The following is a 22,329-nucleotide window of genomic DNA, read 5'->3' on the forward strand; positions in this document are numbered from 1 at the left end:
ATGCCATTAGGCCAAATGAAACCCCAGAGCCTCGAGAAACAGCTCTGCCATCACTCTGGCATGAATACACTGGTTGCACACAGGAATGAGAGTTTAGCCTGGAGACATAAACCCAAATATACAGCTGTGTATGGTATGCTGAAAACTAACCCAGCACAGAGAGCTGCTTTTATGGGCAGGATTTGTTTTTCCAAATGGGATTTATTTAAAAGAAAATTGAATGGCTATAAAGAGCTCACTCTAACAATAACACAGAAAATGAATCCAGCATTCACTGTTGGCTTTCATATACCCTACAATCCAGAGAGAGAAATTTTCCTTAGAAGAGGGTCCTGGCAGCATATGACCAGCCCTGCAGAGCAACCCAAGGGGCTACAGCCCCATGGGGCAACAGCTGGTACTCTGCTAATGACCAAAGTTAAGGCAGGAGTCTTATTGGGAGAAAGTGTTGCAGTGCCAATGCGAGGAAGTGGCTTTGGGAACACCCTGTTTCAACAACCTGTATCAATAGCATAGCCAGGCTCCAGGAGACAAACGGGACTGCCCTCTCCAGGAAACTATTGCAGGTCCCATTTCACCATCTTTGTCCTGAGAGCCAGGAATCCTTAAGTCCAGAGGTCACTTACAATCCCCGGATGCTCCAGTCAGCTGCATAAAGCTGCCTCTGTCCAACCTCATTTTGACTTTGATGGCACTTGGTACCACAAAAGGGTGTAGGAATAAAAATCTGAGCACTAGGTTTCAGTGTAAGGTGTCCATAACATGCCCTACTGAGTTCCTTAGCACTTGTGACCTTTTGACCATCACCTTCTACAAACCCTTTTCTCCATCTGCTTTTCCCAGAGCAGTAAAATGGGCTGCTGCTTCCTTTGTCCTGTTTCTCTCCTTCATTATGTGTCCCAACAGACCCAGCCATCTAACTGCATTTATCTGACTACCTGAAGAACAGAAAAACAGCTCAAAGCTGTGCCAGAGAAGGTTCAGACTGAACATTAGGAACCATTTATTTTCCAAGAGGTTGGTCAAACACTGGAACAGATGTGGTCAATGTCCCGAGCTCATCATTGTTTAAGAAGCATCTGGAATGCCCTTAGCACCATGCTACAGCCCTAAATCAAGTAGTTGTCCAGATGATCCTTATAGGTCCCCTCCAATTGAAATATTCTTTCTGTCCCATTCCATTCCATCCCATTCCATCCCATCAATAATCAGCCAAGACCATTAATGGTTTCTGATACAATTTGCTTCAGAACTACAAATATACCTCAGTGACTAATTAGAGAGACTATTAGATGTCTTTAATCTGGGGCACATTGAAGACCTTTCCTCTCCCAATTAGGCAATGGGTTTCATTCAGTCCTGCCCAGGACAGTAAACCACGCACTGTTGCACAGATGTTTTCAAGTCACAAAGCAGAGTGGGTGTGCAGATATTTTTTACAGCTCTTACTGGAAACCTATTAAGGTCATGATATTGAGAAAGAGCACAGTATGGTCTTCATATTTTAAGCTTTGGAAATATCAGCCCCAGAGTTATAAGATTATTTATACTGGAAGCTGGCTACTAGGCAGCTGCCAGGGTAGAGCTAATCAAGGCACTGGCTGGCCTGCTAATCCTTACATACTCTCCAGTCCATAGCCTGCCTGCAGCTTGCCATGCCTGCTCCACAGTCAGCAGATAAGCCAATACACAAAGAAGATCTGATAAAACCCCAGACACAGCTAAGTTTTTTAAGTTGCCTAAACCAAGCAGGAAAGAAGCAGCTGGTTATTTAACTGTTACAGACAGAAATCTGGAGATGTGGATTAGCCTGGGGAGAGCATTCCTCAGTGGATGCCAGGTGAGGTTTAGAGTGGACCTTTGGAAGCACCCCAAGAGGGTGGTTAAACCCTGGAACAGACTTCCTAGAGAGGTGGCTGATGTCCTACGTCTATCAGCATTTAAAAGGCATTAACAACATGCTCTAACTTCATCAGCCCTGAATTACAGAATGGTTTCAGTTGGAAGAGACCTTACTGATCATCTGCTCCTACCTCCCTGCCGTGGGCTGGGACACCTCACAACTAAACTCAGCTGCTCAAGGCCTTATCCAACCTGGCCTTGAACACCCCCAGGGAGGAGGCATGCACAACCTCCCTGGGCAGCCTATTCCAGAGGCCCACCACCCTTGTACTGAAGAGCTTCTTCCTGAGATCAGTCTAAACCTATTCTCCCTCTCCTTCAAACCATTCCCTCTTGTCTTATCACTAGACACCCTTATGAGAAGTCTCTCTTCAACCTTCCTGAGGGATCCCTTCAGGTATTGGAAGATCAGGCAGTTGACTAGATGATCATTGTTGGTCCCTTCCAAATGAAATAGTCTAATTCCAGTCCAGTCTTTGCTGTTCTACGCTATTCCAGTAGGATACTTTAAAAACCAGTGACAATTAAATGAGATACACAAATTATATGACACAAGCAGTTGTCTAAGACCTCTGCAAATAACCTGCAAGCAAATATTTCTTTACCATTACACTGGTGCATTTGCTGAGAAATCCTTCATATGTTACCCAGTGCTAAGGAAACTCAGTCAAAGATCTACCAATGTTAGAAAGGGAAATTCCCCTTACTTAACCTTTTGAGGAACAAGAAGTTAACAGACAAGGTAAATTGCAAATCTTTCCAATTTAGAAAGTGGGACCTTTTCAACAGCATTTGCACAGAAATTCACTGCCTGAGTTTTTCTGGAACTAAAATGGAAAACCTGACACCTTTCACAATTTCCTGCCACTGTGTAACTGTCAGCCTTGCATGGATTTTATCAACCCAGAAGTTAAGTTTCAAGGTTAGGAAACCTTTGCATGTATATCTCAGAATCACAGACTACATCTGTTTGGAAGACACCTCAAAGATCATCCAGTCCAACCCCTGACTCAGCAATGAAGGGTCAACATGTCCCTAAGTGCCAGGTCCACACGGTGCTTAAACACCTCCAGGGCTGGTGACTCCACTGCTGCCCTGGGCACACCATTCCAATGTTTGATAACCCTTTCAGTGAAGAAATATCTCCTAATACCCAGCCTAAACCTCCCTTGGTACAGCTTGTCAACATTTCATAGTATCATAGTATTAGTCAGGGTTGGAAGGGACCACAAGGATCATCTAGTTCCAACCCCCCTGCCATGGGCAGGGACACCCCTCACTAGATCAGGCTGGCCAGAGCCTCATCCAGCCTGATCTTAAACACCTCCAGGGATGGGGCCCCAACCACCTCCCTGCACAACCCATTCCAGGGCTTCACCACTCTCATGGTGAAGAATTTCCTCCTCACCTCCAGCCTGAATCTCCCCACCTCCAGCTTCATTCCATTACCCCTAGTCCTATCACTACCTGATTTCCTCTAGTCCTGTCTGCTGTCACAAGGAGAAGAGGCTGCCCCCCACCTTGCTCCAACCTCCCTGCAGGTAGTTGTAAAGAGCAATGAGGTGTCCCCCAAGCAGGCACATTGCTGTGAAGGGAAAAGGAGAGCTAACAGGAAAGGAGCTCACATTGGAGGAAGATGCTCTGACTACAGTGTTGTTAATTATTTTAAAGCCACCCTCACCATCCCCCCCAAAAGCTCATTTTTCTCTTTTTTCACAACAGAGAAAGCATTTGAGACAGAAGGCATTTAGTTCAGCTGTCCTCTCTCAGCCCTGCAGAACCACAGGGCACTCTCTGTATTGACTCTCTGGGAATGACATCACCTCTGCTTGAGGGGGCTGGCAAGCCAACAAAAATAACTGTTACTGACCAAGAGTGCTATTGCAAGGAATATTTTTGGAAGCGTACTCCGCATTCCTCCAAGTCCCCTGCTTCCTAGTCCAAACATATCAGGGCCTAAAAATTCTTCACATTTTCTATGCAGTGTTTCCTTTGGGCTTGCACAATGGGGCAGTTCTTCTGCTCAGGAGCACTAATGTTCTGGAAAGAGAAGGGGTGGAAAAAAAAAGGCTGAAGCACTAAATATCCCTGATGGCAACTGCAGGAGCCACACTCTTATTTTTAGGTCAGCACAATGATGCAGAAGGTAACGGAGTCACCTCAGATTTACCTTCCGCTGCCCCTCTCTGAACGGAAGGCCACAGGGCTTGGTCATCTCTTCAACGTGGTGGTAAGGGGGACTCACCTATGTTTGTGGCAAAGACCCAACTATTTAGTGGGGTTTTGCATGGAAGGAGAAGGCCAGGAGGATGTGGCACTTGCCTCTGACAGCACCTCAGGCACTGTGCGTGGGTAATGCAGCCTTAAAGCGTCCTCACCTCTGTGCTCAGCTGCCCTTCACGTGCAAGAGGTAAAAACAATGAAAGGAGGCAGATGCTAGTTTGTGTCTAGACTGTGCAGTAGCCATCAGTTCCCTGCAGGAAAGAGTAGGAGTCCTCCAGTGGGGACTGCTCCTCCTGACTTCCCATGCAAGTGATGCTGTACTGATCCCTTCCACTCCCACATGGTATTGACAAAAGGAGGCTTTCTTACTAGCAAACAAATTATTCTGACAAGACATGTGCACCTAAAAATATCTCTGCCTTAGCTAAGCAATGAAAAAACCTCTTATTCCTTCTACCTTTTTTTTTCCCTTCCTTCCTTCACTGGAAGTAAGCCATTTTCCTTATTATCAAGGTAAAAGTCCTGGCTGACCTTGCAAGGAGAAGTTACATGTACCTAAAGAGGCCTTTCATTCCAGCCCAGCTCTTCCCAAGCAGAATTATTTACCCAGTCTTGGTACAAACTTTGTGTTTGAATAGGAACAGAAGCTATTAACAACATGTGCTTTCCTGGCCAATGCTTTGTTTCTTTTTTTAGCTGCAAAGATAAGAAAAACAATGCAGAGAAGAAACTAACAGGGGGTATAAAAAGGCCACTAATGGCACCAATGTTCTGCACAAGGTTTAGAAACTTCCTTGTTTTGTACCTCCATCAGTCCTTGATCAACTTCAGCCATTTAGACCACAAAGTCTGGGACTTGCTTTCTGCTGTGCCCTACTCTTCCCTCTCATAGCTGGGCCTGGAAGCACACTTACTAAAAATCTTTGTATGTTTAAAAGCATTTAAATTCAGTGCACATCCACAAACAGACCAGTCACCGTAAAACCACTTTCAAACACAAGGAGAGCACAGAAAACTCACCCTTTGGGGTGTTACAATTGAGAGATGAAGAATGGGCTGGGGAAATCAGTATTTAGGTGGAACTAATTAGCAACAACTAAAAACTAAATGGCAATGTAACCCATAGCCCCCTTGTGGGATATTCTAAAATGGCTGTGCATGTCTGAAGCATTTCAAGGACTTTCATTATCTGCTCAGTCTAGTGCTGTCACAGCTCAGATAAATCAGTGTTTTCAACCACAGCACTCAGCCTGCTACCCTGAGGAATAATTCCCCCCTCATAACTGCCAGAGATACAGAAGCACACAAAATATGATCTCTTTTATTAGGCTAATAAAAATCAGAAAGTATACCGTATACATTTTATAGACCTCGAAGGTCTATCTTCTGCAGGAGGAAATTGGGACTTCAGGCTACTGTTGGAACTGTAATAGAGAGAAAGATATTTATCAGCTGCTGTGGAAAGCCCACCAGGCAGAAGTCACCAAAGTAAAATAACTTAACTGTGAATTTACCTGAATCCTTTCTCTCTGTGGAGCTCTTTCATGTTACAGTTTCTGCTTGCAGATTAACACTCCTAGAGCCACAGGCAAAAAAGGGCCAAGCAGTGAGAGAAATGCTGCTGTCCCTTCCAGCACCTCTGTGCCATCTGATTGCAAAGCACAGGGGCTGTAGGGGCCTCATGGCAGCTTCTTGGCCTTGCTGTGGGGCCACCACTTCCCTCCAACTGAGCCAACCTGGGGGCCTTCAGAGGACAGAAGGGACCTGCTCTGTGCAGAAAGTCCTGGTGATGATTCAGGACACTCTCCATGCTCTGCTTCTGAAACACATCAGCCCTTGACACACTGCTGCGTCACCGAGTGCACTGAGGGGTGCCAAGCATAGGTCTTGATGCCTGCTGAGCCAGGAATGAGACTGCAAACTCAGACGCCTCCTGAAAGCCACCTGGGTGCCTCACAGGAGCTATGCCCCAAGTTGAGAAGATCCATATGGATGCATCTTCTCCACAAAGTGAGGGGTGGCAGAGTGAAAGCAGGGGAGGGAAGGAAAGTTAAAGATTTGTGCAGTTTTCCCTAAAGAAACCAAGGTGCTGAACTAATGCTTTCATGAAGCTGAATGCTGGGTAAGAGGTGGGAAGGGGAACTCTGATTGTCAAACTGATTAAAGTGGGAGGAAGCTCAATACTGTGGTCCCAAGAGAGAGAGATCGTGCTTCAAGTAGAAGCTGGAACCTGCAGAAGAAGCCGTTCCCAGATGAGGCAACCTGGAGGCACTAAGAGAGACTTTGGAGATCTTCTCAAGGTTGGAAGGATGACCTTTGCAACAGCAGTAAGTTCACTTCTTTCCATATAGCTCCTGCATGGTACAGAGAAGAAAGTGGCTGCTTGTAAGAGCTTTCTGGAAAGTCCATGTCTGTTTGGTAGAGGGCAAAGCCTCGTGCCTCAGACAGGTGAAACCAGACACTTTGATATATGTCCTGCATTCCCAGAAAGTTCCTGAAGACCCCAAACTTCATCCAGTTTCCTTGAGATCAGAGGCAAGAATGATGTCCTAAGTGCAGACCTGAGCAAACGTGTGCCGTAGTGGGACTTCTGAAAATGGATGTGGCTTTCCATGAAAGGGACTTCTTTCCCTTCAGGTGCTTTGCTTCCAAAGTGCCTGCCCACCTCTCTTCATCTTCATTTCAGTGATCCAAGACTAAGAAGCTTCAGAGAGGGGATACAAAGGTTGTGCAAATAAAACCACCCAGGGACCATCACATCTTTTGATCCTTGTCAGAGACTATAGGGTAATCCAAGCTCAACTGAAACCCAAAAGGTGCTTTTTACTTCCCCTGTGGTGATGGTTAGGTCAGATTGCACAAAGAAATCTGATTCTTCTCAGGGTATAGCAAGCCCTTCTTGCCCCTGAGAAAAGCCACTTCCCAGGGCTTTCCATGTCATCCACCATGGATGTGGGCAGCACTGACCACCCTCCACTTCAACCAAGCTTCAAGGAAGAGATCTATGACAAAGGAAGGCAGATGGGTATCTGCTGTGACTGGCTTCCACTTATGTAATTTGGGACTATGTCCCAGATTCATTAGTTGATTGTTTCTAACAAATGAGCAGTCCCTCCCCTGCTTTGGAGATGGAAGGAAGACTGCAGTAACCTTGACAAATCTGGAAAACAGAGAGAGGAGGAACCCTGTTGAATCAAAGTTCCTAAAGTAAGATTCTCCTAACTAATTTGGAGTATTTAATCATGATAGGAGAGAAAGGGAGCCACATGGCCAGCTTAGCCCAGTTTAGTGAGGTGAGGAACCTATCCCTACAGTGAAAAAAACCCATAACTGTGGGTGTCTCTTCAGCACAGCTTTAGACCTAGTTTCAGTGCTAAAAGACGGAACAAATCTTGCTCATGACTTTGACATTTGCTCTGCTATCATCATCAGCCCTATCTGATAGGATGACACTAGCACTGTGGTAGCCAGAGGAAATCCAATGCTAAGGAAATGGACATTCATTTAATGTTTATCTAGGATCAGCTCCACCAATGAATTCCAGATGTTGGCTTTAATTGTCGCATTCTGGGATGTTTAAGCAGCAGGAGTTCATAAGGCCGATTTGTAAATCAATCTGGCAGACTCATACTGAACCTCATCTTTGCCAGTGTTGCTAAGTAAGAAGATGCTCTTAAAATATTAAGTACTTAATGTGTCTGCAATGCAAGAAGAAGGAAGTTGGGTTTTTTAAACTCCTGATGTTTTTCTCCTTTTGCTCCTTCTCTCCTTCATTTTCTCCCTGTAGAACTGCAAGACAAGCCCTTCCCCTTCAGATGAGTCCAATGAATTTTAGGAGCCCTAAAGCTAGTAAGGGCAGGTATCAAGATGTTACTCTGCAGCTTGGGCAGAGCACCCTGCTCACCATTCCAATACATTCCTTCTGAGTAACTCCACTGATCTCCCACCACAGCCAACAGCAACTGCATGCGTGGACTACATCTAGCAACAGAATTCCTGATGCTTGAGCCTGGAGTTTTCCTAAAGCCAAAAACAAAATTTAAAAATGAAACCAATTTTTTTTTAATTGATTACTGCAACCTCCAGACTGTCTCAGGCTCCAGCTTCCATCTTCCTATTAATTTGCACTTTAACTGTTAGAGCAGCTACAGCTCATATGCAGAGGTGGTACAGAAACGTCTTTTGCATTCTAAACCCCAAAGCACTGCACAATCTTCAAGTTAGACATCAGAAGGCCTTGCAATTGTTTTGTGCTCCACTACCTTCACACAACAGCTGAATGTGTTGGACTGGTGTTAGAGGGACTGCTTATTGCCACAGCCAACTTGTTGGCCAGGCCTTACTTACAGGAGACAATATTGTGGTAAGAAACATCTTCAGCTGAAGTGCTGTGTGCCTCCTCACTAGGCAGAGCCCATAGCTCATTAAACCCGCTCGAGAAACCCCTTTTTCCCAAATTCCTTTCAAACACCTGCTTCTCAGAAAGCACCTCAGCATTCAAACAAATCTGCACCCTCCTTACATTCTCCCAGGAATGTGTGCTCAGGGCACACATTTTTCAAGAGGTGTCACCGGATGGCAGGGTAGGGTTTCAAAAGCTTTCAGTGCTGGTAGCGCTCAGCCCGTGGAAGTTCATGGGAATTCTTCAGAAGGGATTGACGCAGCCTCGGCTGAGCGCTTTTGAAAACCTCCCCTTTATCTCCCATCTTTGATGACCTCAGAGATGAAATGCTCTAAGTTCAGTTTACCATCCTCCTTTAAAATTACAGACCTCTAAGTGGGCTCCACTTCTTCCCTCACTAAGAGCACAAAAGCAAGTCTGTCAGGATGGGAAGAGCACACCTAGTACCTTGCTTGCGTTTCAGGCCAAAGGCGCACACCAGCTTCTCAAAATTCACCCTCAATGTTACTCACTTTCCACAAGTGAAGGCTGCTGCATCTTCCAAGCCTCCTTGAAGGAAAGGAATTAACAAAACCACACTCAAACCAAAGCAGCTCACAAGACACCTTGGCTGAAACAACCTTATTCATGCTGAATTCCCACAACTTTCTCCTTGGCTGGAGTTTCTGCTGCCAAAGCACACACCAGAGCTACCAGGAGAAGCTGCTGTGGGCTTGCAGTTGTTGGGAGGCGCTGCAAACAGAGCACAAACACTGGGCTGGGGACTGGGGAGGTGCCACCCCTCTCCTCAAGATTCCTGGGATTGCTCTGGAGAAAGAAGCAGGCAGATCTGGGAATCCCAGCTCGTATCTGAAGTGGATCCAGCTCCCTTCCCAAATTCCCTGCCAGCGAACAAGGACGACTGTCACCAGCTCTTCTCTCTCCTGTCAGCTGCACACTCAAGAAAGGTGAGATGAAGATCCTTTCTTATTTCAGCAGAAAGTTCCCCCTAATTTATTCCAGCATGAAAAACAGCAATACAAACCCAACATGCCAACTCACATGGCTTCTCTGTAAGAGGAGGAACATCTAATATTGGACCAAAGAAAACTCAGCAAAGAATTTGGTGGTGGTGCTTTTTCCAAATCAAAGGAGTTTCGCAACGGAGGATTCAATGCCAAATCTTTCAGAGCCCTCTGTTTACAATCAAGCAGCAAACTGAGTCAATTCAACTGACTTGACAGCATTTTTCAGGACAACAATTAGTTGGGGTAAACTCAGATTGAGTGGATTGGCTGGTATGAAGAGGTCAGAAAACCAGCCACATTCTGCATTTTTGGCCCTGTAACCTTTGTAGTGTGTCTGTAAGAAAACTGTATATACACAGAGGAACAAACAAGATGAAAGAAAAGAATAAAAGAAGAAAGACATCAACTGCCTTTGTTGTGCTGGATCACTGCAATGGAAAATAAAGCCATTTTTCTTGCCTTTAATTCACGTTAAATATTTTCAGTACAGGCCTGTTAATAATTTAGCTCATTATTAAACAACAGCATTGTTCTTCCTATTTGTCTCCCTATTGTTCTGCCACTTGCAGTAATTTAAAACAACCCAAAAGAACTCACAGACAGATGCACTGTGTAGAAGACAGATGTGCTGACCCACAGAGTGCTTTAACAGCTACACTTGCAAGGGATGTTTATATTCTTCGCTTTTACTGTGCATTAAAAGAAGGCTTTCTTTAAAACATTAACTTGAGAGCTGCAAAATACATCATGGGAGTAGCAAGTGAAGGGATATATTCTGTGTTATCTGATTCCTTTTACTGCTCAGAGGGGTTTTATTTTCCCCCTCTTTTCCTTGGCTTCAGTGCAAGGAGCAGGTTCCACCCCGTGAGGCGACCAGAGTCAAGCTGATGTTTTATGAGTGGAAACAGTCCAAGGATGGTGGCTCATGCTCTTAACACCCTGACATCTCAACCTCTGAGAGCAGCAGTGGCATTGCTTCCAGTGGCTGGAGAACACCTTAAAAAGCAGCACAAACTGACAATGAAAATAAACTACAGTTGCAGCACTGTTGGAGTCTGGCAGCCCTTAACAAATACAGCAGTGTCTGGGTGTTAAAATACATAAATCTGTCATCATTACCAGGCTAAGGGGTCGTCATCCTAGTCACAAAATAAAAGAACTGTGCATAATCAGTAGGGCAGGGAGTTCAGAACAAAGTAGGCCTTTTACAAACTCTCAGCTGCTGATAGATGGATGTTTGCAAGGGACTTAATGTCTTTAACAGGGTACGTTCAGGAGGGAGCATAGGCTTCAGAACTCCTGGGATTAGTGCTTTTTTTTCCCCTCTTCCTTTCCAAATTTATTGCCAAAAGTGTATAATGTAAATATTCAGTTCTGACTATGAAACCCAGGTTATTATAAAGCAAGAAGAAACAGAGGGTCGTAGCACAATGTTATTATTCATCAAGCACAACACAGAATATGTTCCTTCTCTCATCAAACAAAAATAAATTGGATTTCAAAACAGGCTTCTGCACTGATTGCCAGAAATTCTGTTGAGTGGGGTTTGTTTGGTTTATATTTTCCTTTTCTTCATCTCTTCCTTAACGTGGATGCCAAAGACAGCAGAGGGAAGGTAGAGACCCAGACCCTACAGGAATGTTAAATCCACCTCCTCAACAACCACACACCTTACCAGGCAGCATACCTACACGCACGGACCGAGGAGCTGCATGGGAGCCGTCAGTGCTGTATGTGCACATTTACACATGAAGAGGGAGTCTCCAAAATCAACATTCAAGCTACACCTTATAAACTAACCCAGCCTGGTGCTGTTCTTTCTATAAGAAATACTATACACTGTGCCTTAATTTACAAGTGTCTCTCTTGTGCATTTCTGAGTTAACTGATATCCGAGGGACTAACATTTGGCTAAAAGTCACCACCAGTGCTATTTACTGGGCAAACTGAGGACAGCAAAGCTGTATGATGGCCCTAGATAATGGGGCACAGTGCTCTCTGGACAGAGTATCTCCACAAGTACTCTGCCAGGAAACTCAACCCAGATTCAGAGGTCCACTGAGTCCAATGAGGCCATGCTAAGTCCTTCACTCCCAGTGTTTGGCAAGAAAAGGGATGGAACAGAGATGTCAAGGAAATTACCAAGAAAAGAAGAGGACAGTCGTAGTCACAGGAAAGTTAACAGACACGTGGGGAAGATGGTCATCTTGAATGGCTGGCAAGATGGTAGATATCTCAAAAGTGCTGATGACCAGGTCTGCAATTAGCATGATGGCTTCTCATTACTTGGCACACTATATTTAAAAGACTCTTCACTGATATTCTGCAGACACAGCATACCTTGGCTGTTAATCTAGACTACCTTCTGCTTTCCATACATCATCTGCTTGGACCGGGGACTGCCTTGGCTTTACTCACAAGTGCAGCTATTTCTAAGCATTATAGATCTGTGGACGTGGACCAATCAGCACATCAACACTTCACTGTCAACACAGGCTGAGATTCTCCAGTATGGAGGACTGCAACAAAACCAACTCTGATTAATAAATTCTGAGGCTAAAGATGTTTTTAGCCTCAGACATAGTGACGAGAAGAAACCCGACGTGGACGCCGCAAACTTGTTGGGCTCAGAGGCTAATTCTATTAATATCATTTAACAGAAGGAAGCCATAAATTGCTCAGATCAAACACGCTGTAACCTCAGCCTGCCTGCCATTGTGTATTGCTTTCATTCCCAAACAATGATGGTGCAGCAAACAGAGCTGCAGCTTGCAGTCTGCATGGGTGTAGCAGCAGCTACCACTCGGCAGCATCTGCAGAGGATTGTGGGCTAAATGCATCCATATGGCCTGCACGCCTCCCATCGACGCTGGCTGCAGCTCTGGGCTGCCACAGTCTACCACAGGATGGAGTATGAGGGGAAATTATATATCCATACATACATGTATGAATTTCATGCTTACATCCATGGAAAAAAATCTTTTCATTTCCTTTAAATTGTGAACAGGTGTTGTCACCTTCTTAACTTGGCTTCTATGCTACAGCTTCACAAAGGGGAAAGGGGAAAAAAAATGTACCCGAAACAGTGAGGCTTTTGTTAGCCAGAACGTGATGTATTGATAAGCATGCTGTAAAGTTTGTTATAAAATCAAATGCAACTAATGAAACTTAGCAAAGATCTTGTAAAAACTGTGGACATTATACAGCATTAGCACTGAGTTACACTCTAGAGCTGGTTGTGATATTTTCCAGCCTTTTCCACCCGGTCACAAGGGCCATCAATTAAATCACTTGGTGCTACATTTTTGATCAGTCATTTCTAGGATGGTTACAGCTAATACTGGCACTCACATCATCACCTCTTCATGGAGAAAGAGCTTTTCAAGAGCAAATTATTATGGGCTGTTGTGATATCTATCTAGTGTAGCACTCATCAAAATGGCTAAACTAGTGAAATTGGGTTTTCTATGGCAACCCAGAAATAGTCACCTTTTCATTTTGGGTTATTTCTCTCTTCTCTTTTCCCGTGCCAGGACAGAAGGCATTTTCCAGAAGTCTAACTGCTGCACCTCAGGACAGGGAGTTTCTTGGACTCTGAGCAGGATTCCCCAAATGAAAAAAATGGAAGCCCTGCTGGAATTGCTTTTAGACTTCTTTTTATATGCCTGTGCTGCCCCTGAGCCACACTAAGTTTGGTCAGGGTGAGTGTCTTTATGCCTATGCTAATAAAGACTCAGAAGGAAGAACCCTGGTTTGGGTGAGAGGATCATTAGCCAATTATGAGTCACTTCCAGTGGAAAAGGAGCTTTATTTCCAAGTGATCAGTTTTTAGCTAGGACTTTGCACCAAAACATGAAAATAGTCGTGTTACATATTGAGCCTTTCATTGACTCCTCTAGTCAGTGAGATCAGCTCGTGCAGATTGACAGTTTCTTCCCACAGGCTGGCACACAGGATCCCCTCACTGGGCAACACTAGTGAGACAGATCTTACTACGAACTGAAGCCCCATCTGAATCTCCAGAAGGGTTACTGTGACCCAGTGACCCAATACCACATGCGGGCAAAAAGTCCTTGCGCAATGAATGCAATTGCTGGGCCTTGAGTAGTAAACTAAGGCTCCCCTTTTCTGCTCAAAACAATCTGAGCTTTAATTAGCAACATAACCATTACTAAGCATCAGTGACTATGGCCAGATCCTCATCTGGTGTTAATCACGCTGAGTACGCGCAGTAGGCCACCAACGTAGACCCAGCTGCTGGATTGGGGCCTCGACAAATAAAGCATAAGAACTTTGTTACTGTTTATTGTCACAAGAAATTCTTCATTTCCATGTAACAACTGACTAATCATCATTAGTCACGATTATATGCCCTGTGATTGTGTTAATGGTCTCACGTTGGATGGACAGCCTTTCGCACGTTGGGTTGAAGGAAATGCGCTGAAGACGGATTGCTAACTCCACACCATGACCAGCACAAGCTCCATCACCTTGTCCTCAAACGCAAATACTTCACCTTTCTTCCTTTGGTTTTTTGGGTGGTTTGTTTGTTTGTTTTGGTTTGGTTTTTAATGCTGACTAATTTCAGGTTTCGCTCAGCATGAGCAGTCCCGTGGTGCACACATTGCTGACTCAGCACTGATTCCCATCTTGCTGAGCACATCTCTCCCTGGTCCCCAGGGTTTATTAAGAGGCCAACCCCCCAACATTAATTAATTTGTCATGCTCTTCCGAGATGGCCAGTGGCACCTGACTCTGGGCTACAAATGTTTTCTCAGCTTCTGCACTACAAATGAGTTCTGAGACATGGATTGATGACTTCATTGGAGAACCGTAATGCAAACCATATTTTTACTGCACTTGATTTTTCTTTTCACACAGTATTTTCTGTTACTATGAGCAGAAAAAAACAACCTTCCAAAACCCAACCACATTAGAATAAATATCCATTCAGATATTGCCATGAATTTTTTTTTTTCCCCAGGATCTTATTCTGAATGTTTAAAAAACAAACAAACAAACAGGTTATTTTAATGGAAATTGTTCACAGATGCCTGTTATCAAAGAGACTTGTCTTTGGACAGGCTGCAAAATGGGAGAAAATAAAACCAAACCAAACCCCAACATAAAATAGCAGCTGGCTCAGCAGGAAAAAGCTGCTTCAAAGATAAATCATCGGATGTCAGGGAAGATTCTCAAGGCAATCAATTGCAGCAGTCAGATAGCAGACATTTAATAGCAAATTTGATTTGTTTGAAAATGAAATGGAGCTCAACTTCTGAACAGCTCATCAGAGGTTTAGGATAAGCTGCACTCTTCCTCCAGCTCTCTACATCAAGACCTTACTACTCCACAATGCAAATAGGGTCAAGCAGTTTGGTCACTCAGAGGGCCAGGCACCAGCGAGGCATATGAACTGCATGGATGATGAATTCTTCAACAAAACCTCCCTCTAGATAAACCCAAAGAAGGGGAAAAAAACAGTTGCAAGCAGGCAGAGCCTCTTTCAACAAGAAGAGAAACACTGGAACAGCTGTTCCTTGGACTAAATGTTGGTCTTTTATGTGCTGAGTGCACCCAAACAAGATGTGTCTCCAGCAGTTTACAAACTCCCAAGTGAAGCAGTGCAGAGACAATCCCCAGCTCTGCTGTTGTTGCTGCTTCCTTTCCTTTGCCACAGAAGGTAACAAGAAACATGCATGCAGATGCAAAAACAGAGGCAGTTTGCTATTTCATCACTTGGTTGAGCAACTGATGCAAGATGAAGTATTTACTGGCAGCACCTGTAGCAACAGCCCTGCATGTTGCAATGCTGGCACACCTTGCAGAATTTAGCCCAGAACACTTCTGCAAGTGAAAAGTCCTCTGTGTTGTGTATCAATGAAAGAGGTCATTGTGCTACAGCATCAATATTTCCTAACACTCCCTCTACAGCTGTTTCCAAACACCGAAGGACCAGACTTCTGGAACAAGTTTATACTGTTTGTTATTGCAGAGAGAGATGGAAATGGAGGCTGTCCAGCACTTCCTTGTTAGAAGACTTTGGGTTTGGTTGCTTGTAAGTCAGGCAAATCTCACCTATTTGGGTGAAGATTACCCACGGAGGGCCTGATGGCTGGAGCATGAAATGAAATAGCCCCACATGCGCAACCTCACAGCTTCTCCAAGCTGGCCACAGCTTGATGAAGATTACAGTTAGCACCATCACATGCGCACAAGGTGGACAGCTATTCAACATTTTCTTTCCCTCTCTCTGTCTTCCTTTTAGAGCATACTGGCAAGGAAGTTCTATTCTGCAGTAAAGAATTAGATGCTTGGTTGGCATGTGCTATAAGCAAAATAGAAGTTACTTTTCACACCTGTAGATTATACAGCAGCTCTTCAGAATTGGTTCAGCTGAGAATAAAACCTTAAAGGTAAAATTTTCAAGGGCATCATTGTACAAATAACTTTTTGAGGAGGTACAGCACGTTCGTTTTGATGAGCCACAGATCATTCTCCACAATAAGGAATCATTCCACTTAATAACTGCAAAGTTGATTTAATACTGATTAAAGAGAAGTTCCTCTTCCAGCATTTATAAATCTGTCTGCAGTGTAATTGGCATCCCAAATCTTGTGGTAAGCCACAGAAACTATTAAGGCCGGGTAGGAGAGGAAATTGTAATTTTGACTTATATTGGTTATCTGCTTTTACTGGCTTACATTTCACTCAGGGGTGAATTACAGCAGGATTCTTTGGATCTTTGGGATCCATGCCCTGCAGTCTGAAAAGATGGGGAAGTAAGCAGGGCAGAAACCAATTGCTACCATCTGCGTTGGCAAAACCTTTGTCTGAGAAGGAAGATCAAAAACCTAGAATAAGCAAAGATTCCCTTTCCAACACAGGGGCAGGAAGATGCTAAATTAGGAAGAAAAGACTTCAGCAAAGTGTTATGAAGCAGGAATGGTCTTTGAGGGTGAGATTTAAGAGGTTTAGACTCAACTCTGAGCCACAGCTCATATTTTATGTGGTCTTGGACTAACCACCTGGTCTCTCTTTGCCTTTGCTGCCATCTGTAAAATCCTATTAATCCACACTTGCAGGCTGAGCTCTGTTTGTCTGCAGACGTGTAGGGGCAGATCTGTGTTTGCTCTGCTCATGCACCAGGGTGGCTGGTTGCAAGCAAGATCCATCATGAAAGCCACTAAGTGACATTCAGAGAGGTTCATACCAAAATTATTACACCTCACAGAGACCAACCTGCAACTTAGACATGGAAGCTCATCTCTGCCATGTCTGCTGGCACCCACTGGTGCTGAAGATTTCACTGCCCTTTCTAATCCTTTATACAATGTCACAGCTTTTTATTGGAATGTACTGTACTGGAATGTAGAGAGACTATACTGTACTGGAATGCAGAGACTCAGCAGTAAGAGTTAGATAGTACTGAATGCAGGGAGAGAGATTCAAGGCTGCTGAATGTTAGTTTCAGCTCTCTATAAGGTCTTGGATAAATAATCACCATATCCTGCTGCAGTGTACACGTATGCAGCACAACAGTGACATGTCCTAACTTGCCAGTGGTGTGGCAGGTCTCACGTAAAGGATACATACAGCATTACTCCAAAACCTTTCAATAAACCACTGTCTCAGTTCAAGATATTACTGCTTCAATTCCCAGAATGTTTTCATGTCAAAATGAATTATTCTTTTCGTTCAAGTCACAACATTTAATGAATCATTTAAATGCTGCTCTAGATTTAACATCTTAACCACCTTGCCCACGTCTGACACCTGCATGTTTTTACATGTTTGGCACCAGCAGCAAAGCTGGAATAAGAAGACTTTTTCTCCTTTGAAGGAGTGGAGCAATAGAGGCCATATGGTTCAAAAAGCCACCCTCTCTAATGAATTTTATGATTTCCGGAGCACAAACTAAACAGCTCCAACAGTTTGATATTCGTCCTCAGAACTGATATGCAGTTGGTTTTAAACCACTGCCTCCTTCCAAAACATCAGCAAAGGACTGATTTGCCCTCAACCAAAAGTATTTTCCCTGAGATGAACAGAAGCACCTGGCCAACACATCAAATGCCTGGGTCCCTTGAAAGAGGAAGTCAGTGACATCTTGTGTTCACTTGGCAAGAAAGACACTGGGGGACACATTCATTTCCAGGGAAAATTGTCATACTGAGAAGCAATTGGTTCGAAATGAACAGATCTGTACTACTGGAGACAGTGACCACCAAAAATGGTCTGTACAACAACAATACACAAGGCTACAGTGCGAGAAAAGGAAGGCAGGCACAAAGAGTGCAACAGGCACTGGTTTTAGCCAGCATTACAACAAGGATATGTGGAGATGAACAGTAACTCAGCCCATACATCTGCCACGCATTTAGTTACTCTTTTCTTGGCACTCGGTGATCAATATTTGTTTGCATAGGGCTCAGTCTCACACCCACAGAGGCCAGTGGGAGCTTGCCATTTCCTTACATAGCTGCCTGATGAGGCTCTAAACAAGTAGTGTTTGCGGCCACAGCTTTTTCACCGCCAAATATAATGAACGCTGTTCTTAACACAGTTAAACTTGATAATACAATTTCCCTGAGCAACTCAGTTCTTGCCTCAGTCTTTCCTGAATTCTAGTTCAACTTTTGCCCTGTGTCTCCTGATTTTCCCTTTCATTTATTTCTGTTGTGCTACCAGGAATAGTCAGAGCCCTCCTTGACTCAAGAGATGGCGTCACTTTGTCTTGGAATAGTGGGAGGTGGCTTGGGCCCTGAGCTTTTATAGAAGATACTGGATATCACAGAAGATAAAATATCTCAGTGACCTTCACATACTGCAAAAGGACAAGCAGGGCTGAAGCAGGTTCCTACAGCATTCTTTTCTCCACACCAGTCTGGAAAGCACATCCAAAAGAAGTCTGCATAGACATGACTCTTTACAGACCATTTTCACTTCACCCCTATTTGCTCAGTGCAGCAAAGATAGGTGGATGTGGATAGGAAAGAGATGAAGAAGGAAAATCAAATCCACAAACTGTGGAAACACTAAGATGGCTGTAGTGGCCCCATCTCACTGATGCTACAGGAGTTATATTGCAAGAGTGTTTCCCTCACCTAAGCATCTCTTTCCTGATAAGACATCTGCATTCCTGCCTCTCCCCCATACTGGTTCTGCAGCAAAGAGCATTCTCCAAGAGTCACCCTGTTATCGGGTGATAATCCTCCAGCAAGCAGCACCAAGTGTTTGCAACATGCTCTGAGTCCACAGCAGCCTTCCTACTGTAAAGGGGAAGAAGAGGAAACAGAACAAAAGCAGGCCAAGTGCCAACCAGCAGCAGCTGGAAACTGCCCTAAACTCTGTCCTCACTTCCACTGACTGAGAGAAATAGAACTTTGTAGACAATATATCTGGGGTGCTGATCAGGCAATGGAGTGAGCAAGGTACCTGATCTCGCCCCCTGCTTTGTAACCCTCCCCTCTGCTCTCTCGGCATCCTCCAGCACGTTGAATTTCAGCCAACTCTTTCCTTTCTCACAGACAAGGACCAATGAGCATATATCTGTGGCAGCCATAGCAGAGGAATCTCTGACTATCTAGAGAAGTGTCTTTGGGGGCCTTCAGGAATGTTCAGTCCAGGAACTGACCCCAAAATCCCACTGCCAAGCCAAGCAAGCCCTTGAAGCTGGTCCAAAGCACTGCCAGCAAACTCATGGTCACCAAGACAGCATCTGAAGCTTTTTTTTAATCCTGCTTCCAAGGGGATTTCTCAGGAACTGAGCATCTCTGGGTCATATGCCAGCTCTGAGCTTCTTTTCATCCTAAATATTATGAGTCCTGAATACACGACGCTTTGCAGAAGCTCAGTACCTGGATCCTCCAGTTCTGTGTTTTCATATGGGTGCCTTAACATTTGTTTTCAGAACTGCCCTGATCCAACAGCAAACATGAAGATCAGTGTGACCTCTCCTTATCACACAGCCTTTCCTGTGTGGAATTCATTGTGATCTGGACCCTAGCAACTATTGCATCATTTCTGTTTATTTGTAACCTTTGGCACTGTGTAATCTTATCTGCCTGCAGCCGGCTGCAGCAGAAGATGTGCAGCAACCCAGCCAGCTCTGGCAATCCTCAAACACTGGAAAGGGCCAGTTCAGAATGGAGGTCAGTAAATGATTAGCAAAGCAAATCTGCAATCACTTGACAGCCACACAGCAATCAGCTCTCTCTCCCCTCCCAGAGCAGGTGAGGCCTGGCTTTTCTCCAGCTCTACTCACCAATCACGATGAGGGTGTAGTTCACGTTGGTGCTGCCAAAGCCATTGGTGGCTTTGCAAATGTAGGTTCCTGCATCTTCACTTTCCACCTCCTTGATTTTCAGCCCTTGCTGAAGAATTCGGAACCTGGTCCAGCCGCTGTGGATGGTGCGTCCATCCTTCATCCACATGGTGAGAGGTGGGGGGTCACCCTCAACTGGGCACAGGAGCTTGATGGTCCTCCCTAGCCTCACTGACTGACGGTGAATCACTTTATCAGAAATCCTGGGGGGGCCTAGGAAAGGAGAAAGGAGGAGCTGTGATTATTTCTGCCAGTGAGACAGCACGGGTCTAAAGATGAGTCATCAAACAGGCCATGGACCAGTGAGTGACTGAAGATACAGCCAGAGGTGCTTACCAAAACTCCCTTACAGCCAAGGCTAAAAACACAGATACAACAGAGATACTGGCTTTCTGCAAGGCTGGAAGCTGTAGCCTTGCCAGCAGCAGCAGCTCATCCTAACCCACCAGGGAGGCCTGCTTCTGAGCGTAGTTTAATTTTCCAAAGCCCCTCCATTTTCCTATAGCAAGGAGGAGTCCAATATGCAAACTGTCCAGCTGTACTTAGTAAAGCAACTGGAGTTGTTTTAAACTTAACACTTATCCTGAAGACAAAATTAGTAACAGCACTGGTACTTTAAAAAAAAACCCAAACAACACTGCCCACCCCCTAAATGTTGGAATCCTTTCATGTTGTATGTACAGTAATTCTCTTTAATAGCCACCAGATGGGCTTTATCTGAGATGCAGAAGCCTGCAGTTGTTGGACATAAAGCATTCATTGGGTAGTGCTTCACTAAAAGATGCTGCACAGCGTGACATGTTAGCTTTGATTATAGTACAAGAGGGTATATTTATACATTGCCTCAGCAGCCCTGCCAGTTTACCCTGACTGGCAAATATTTGTTCTTTGTAAACAGTGATAATTTCAGGGAAAACAGAGTGTCCCTGCATGCCTCACGGCAACAGGATGCACTTGGACAAGCCAATACTCAAATAAATAAATAAATAAACAAAATACTTCATGAAGACTCCATTAGTGGGAATGGTCCCAGAGACGAATCCAAACTGGAATTTCTCCTCAAGGTTCTGAGAAGTTGAAGCAGAGTCCTTTTTTCCCCTGCATCTGCCTTTTCTGCCTTGCACAAGTTCCACACAAACTGCAACAGCAATACTCTTCCCAGAACAGTCTATTAATGGGTGTGATAATAAGTGCCCTGCTCTTGCATAAGGACAAAATGTTTTGCTAAGGATTGCTAATGTTGAGTTGCACCCAAAACCCACAAGATGTTTGTGGGATTTGGAACTGTTCCCTCATACTTTATTCCTCTTGCTAGTGTTTTGCAGGATTGGACCCACATGGGATAAGCTACAGAGCTCATATTTGCACTTCCTCATGACTAATTCCTATTATTCCAGTGTCTGCCTGAATTTCCCCCAGCATGACTAAGGCAGCACATCCAGTCCAGCTCAGGAATGACTACAGAGCTGCTATCACAGTTACTCACGCTGAATCGCACCCGCGAATTCTGCAGCTTTGCTGGTGGACCAAACTGCTGAGAAAAGAGCCATGCACTAATTTGAAACTCATTAATTAGTTTAACTAAGAGCCTGGTTAAATCAATAGGTCTTAGACACACTCAGCTCCTGAAGAACTACTGAAAACCCAAAGTAAGACTCTTGAGAGCACTCATTTTGGTGAAGTCAGTCCCTGGCAAACACCCAGCGCTGCATACCTTCTGCAGGCTCCTGTGAGGCAGCATGTCAGAGATGCTGGAGCCCTCCTATACTCCAAGTGATCTGGCACAACACCATTTGAAATCCTTCCTATCCAGGTCTTTCTCAGCACTGCAAACAACACTGTTAATGTTCTTCACCTTGGGAGATCTCCAACCCGCTTTGTGGACCGAGAGATGATTCAAAGATCATCTGGACGCTGACCTGACCTGAGTCATGTTGCTGAATCTTGTATAAAAGAAACCCACTCACCAGGAGGGGTTGAGTGTGTTGGCTGTAATAAAGTAGAATTCCCCAATACCAGATGAGGATTCAGCCTCAAATTCTGCTACATTCCCCTATACGGTGCAGCATCTCACTCAGTATAAAGGAGCAGAAATGTCCACACGAGTCCATAGCCGTGCTGAAATCTTGGCTTGGCCCTTAGATAGGTCCTCCTTGACCTACAGCCCTACAAAACCAGGTCATTCCGACCTACTTGTGAGCCAGGGCTCTACTCCATGCATATTCAAATAGCAAAAACACATCTAAAATTAGCACCAGGGAAAGTGCTTGGTGAAGGGCAAGCAGGGACAGTGCTTGCAAACCTGTTGTAGCTCCTTCAAAATCCCTTTCCTTCCGACATTCAGGTTGACTCCTGATGAATTTGGAGACCTGGAGGAATCAGATAGTTTCCCAATCATGTCATGTGCCTCGTTGGGGCAGGCTGCACAAGCCTCTCTCCTGATGGCACCAGACTTGCCTCTGGATCTG

At 44.7% G+C, this 22,329-nt stretch overlaps 1 protein-coding gene across 2 annotated transcripts in view; it reads right to left on the reverse strand.

The window, feature by feature from the left end:
- The window catches only part of FGFRL1 (fibroblast growth factor receptor like 1), a 154,709-nt gene that overhangs the window by 55,939 nt on the left and 76,441 nt on the right, over window positions 1-22,329 (reverse strand). For both annotated transcript variants that reach the window (XM_054172339.1, XM_054172341.1), the window contains exon 3: window positions 19,802-20,074. In XM_054172339.1, coding sequence (XP_054028314.1) covers window positions 19,802-20,074 — 273 coding nt within the window. The remainder of the gene's footprint in view (window positions 1-19,801; window positions 20,075-22,329) is intronic.

The sequence above is a fragment of the Dryobates pubescens genome, chromosome 23, assembly GCF_014839835.1.
Source record: "Dryobates pubescens isolate bDryPub1 chromosome 23, bDryPub1.pri, whole genome shotgun sequence".
Taxonomy (NCBI): Eukaryota; Metazoa; Chordata; class Aves; order Piciformes; family Picidae; genus Dryobates; species Dryobates pubescens.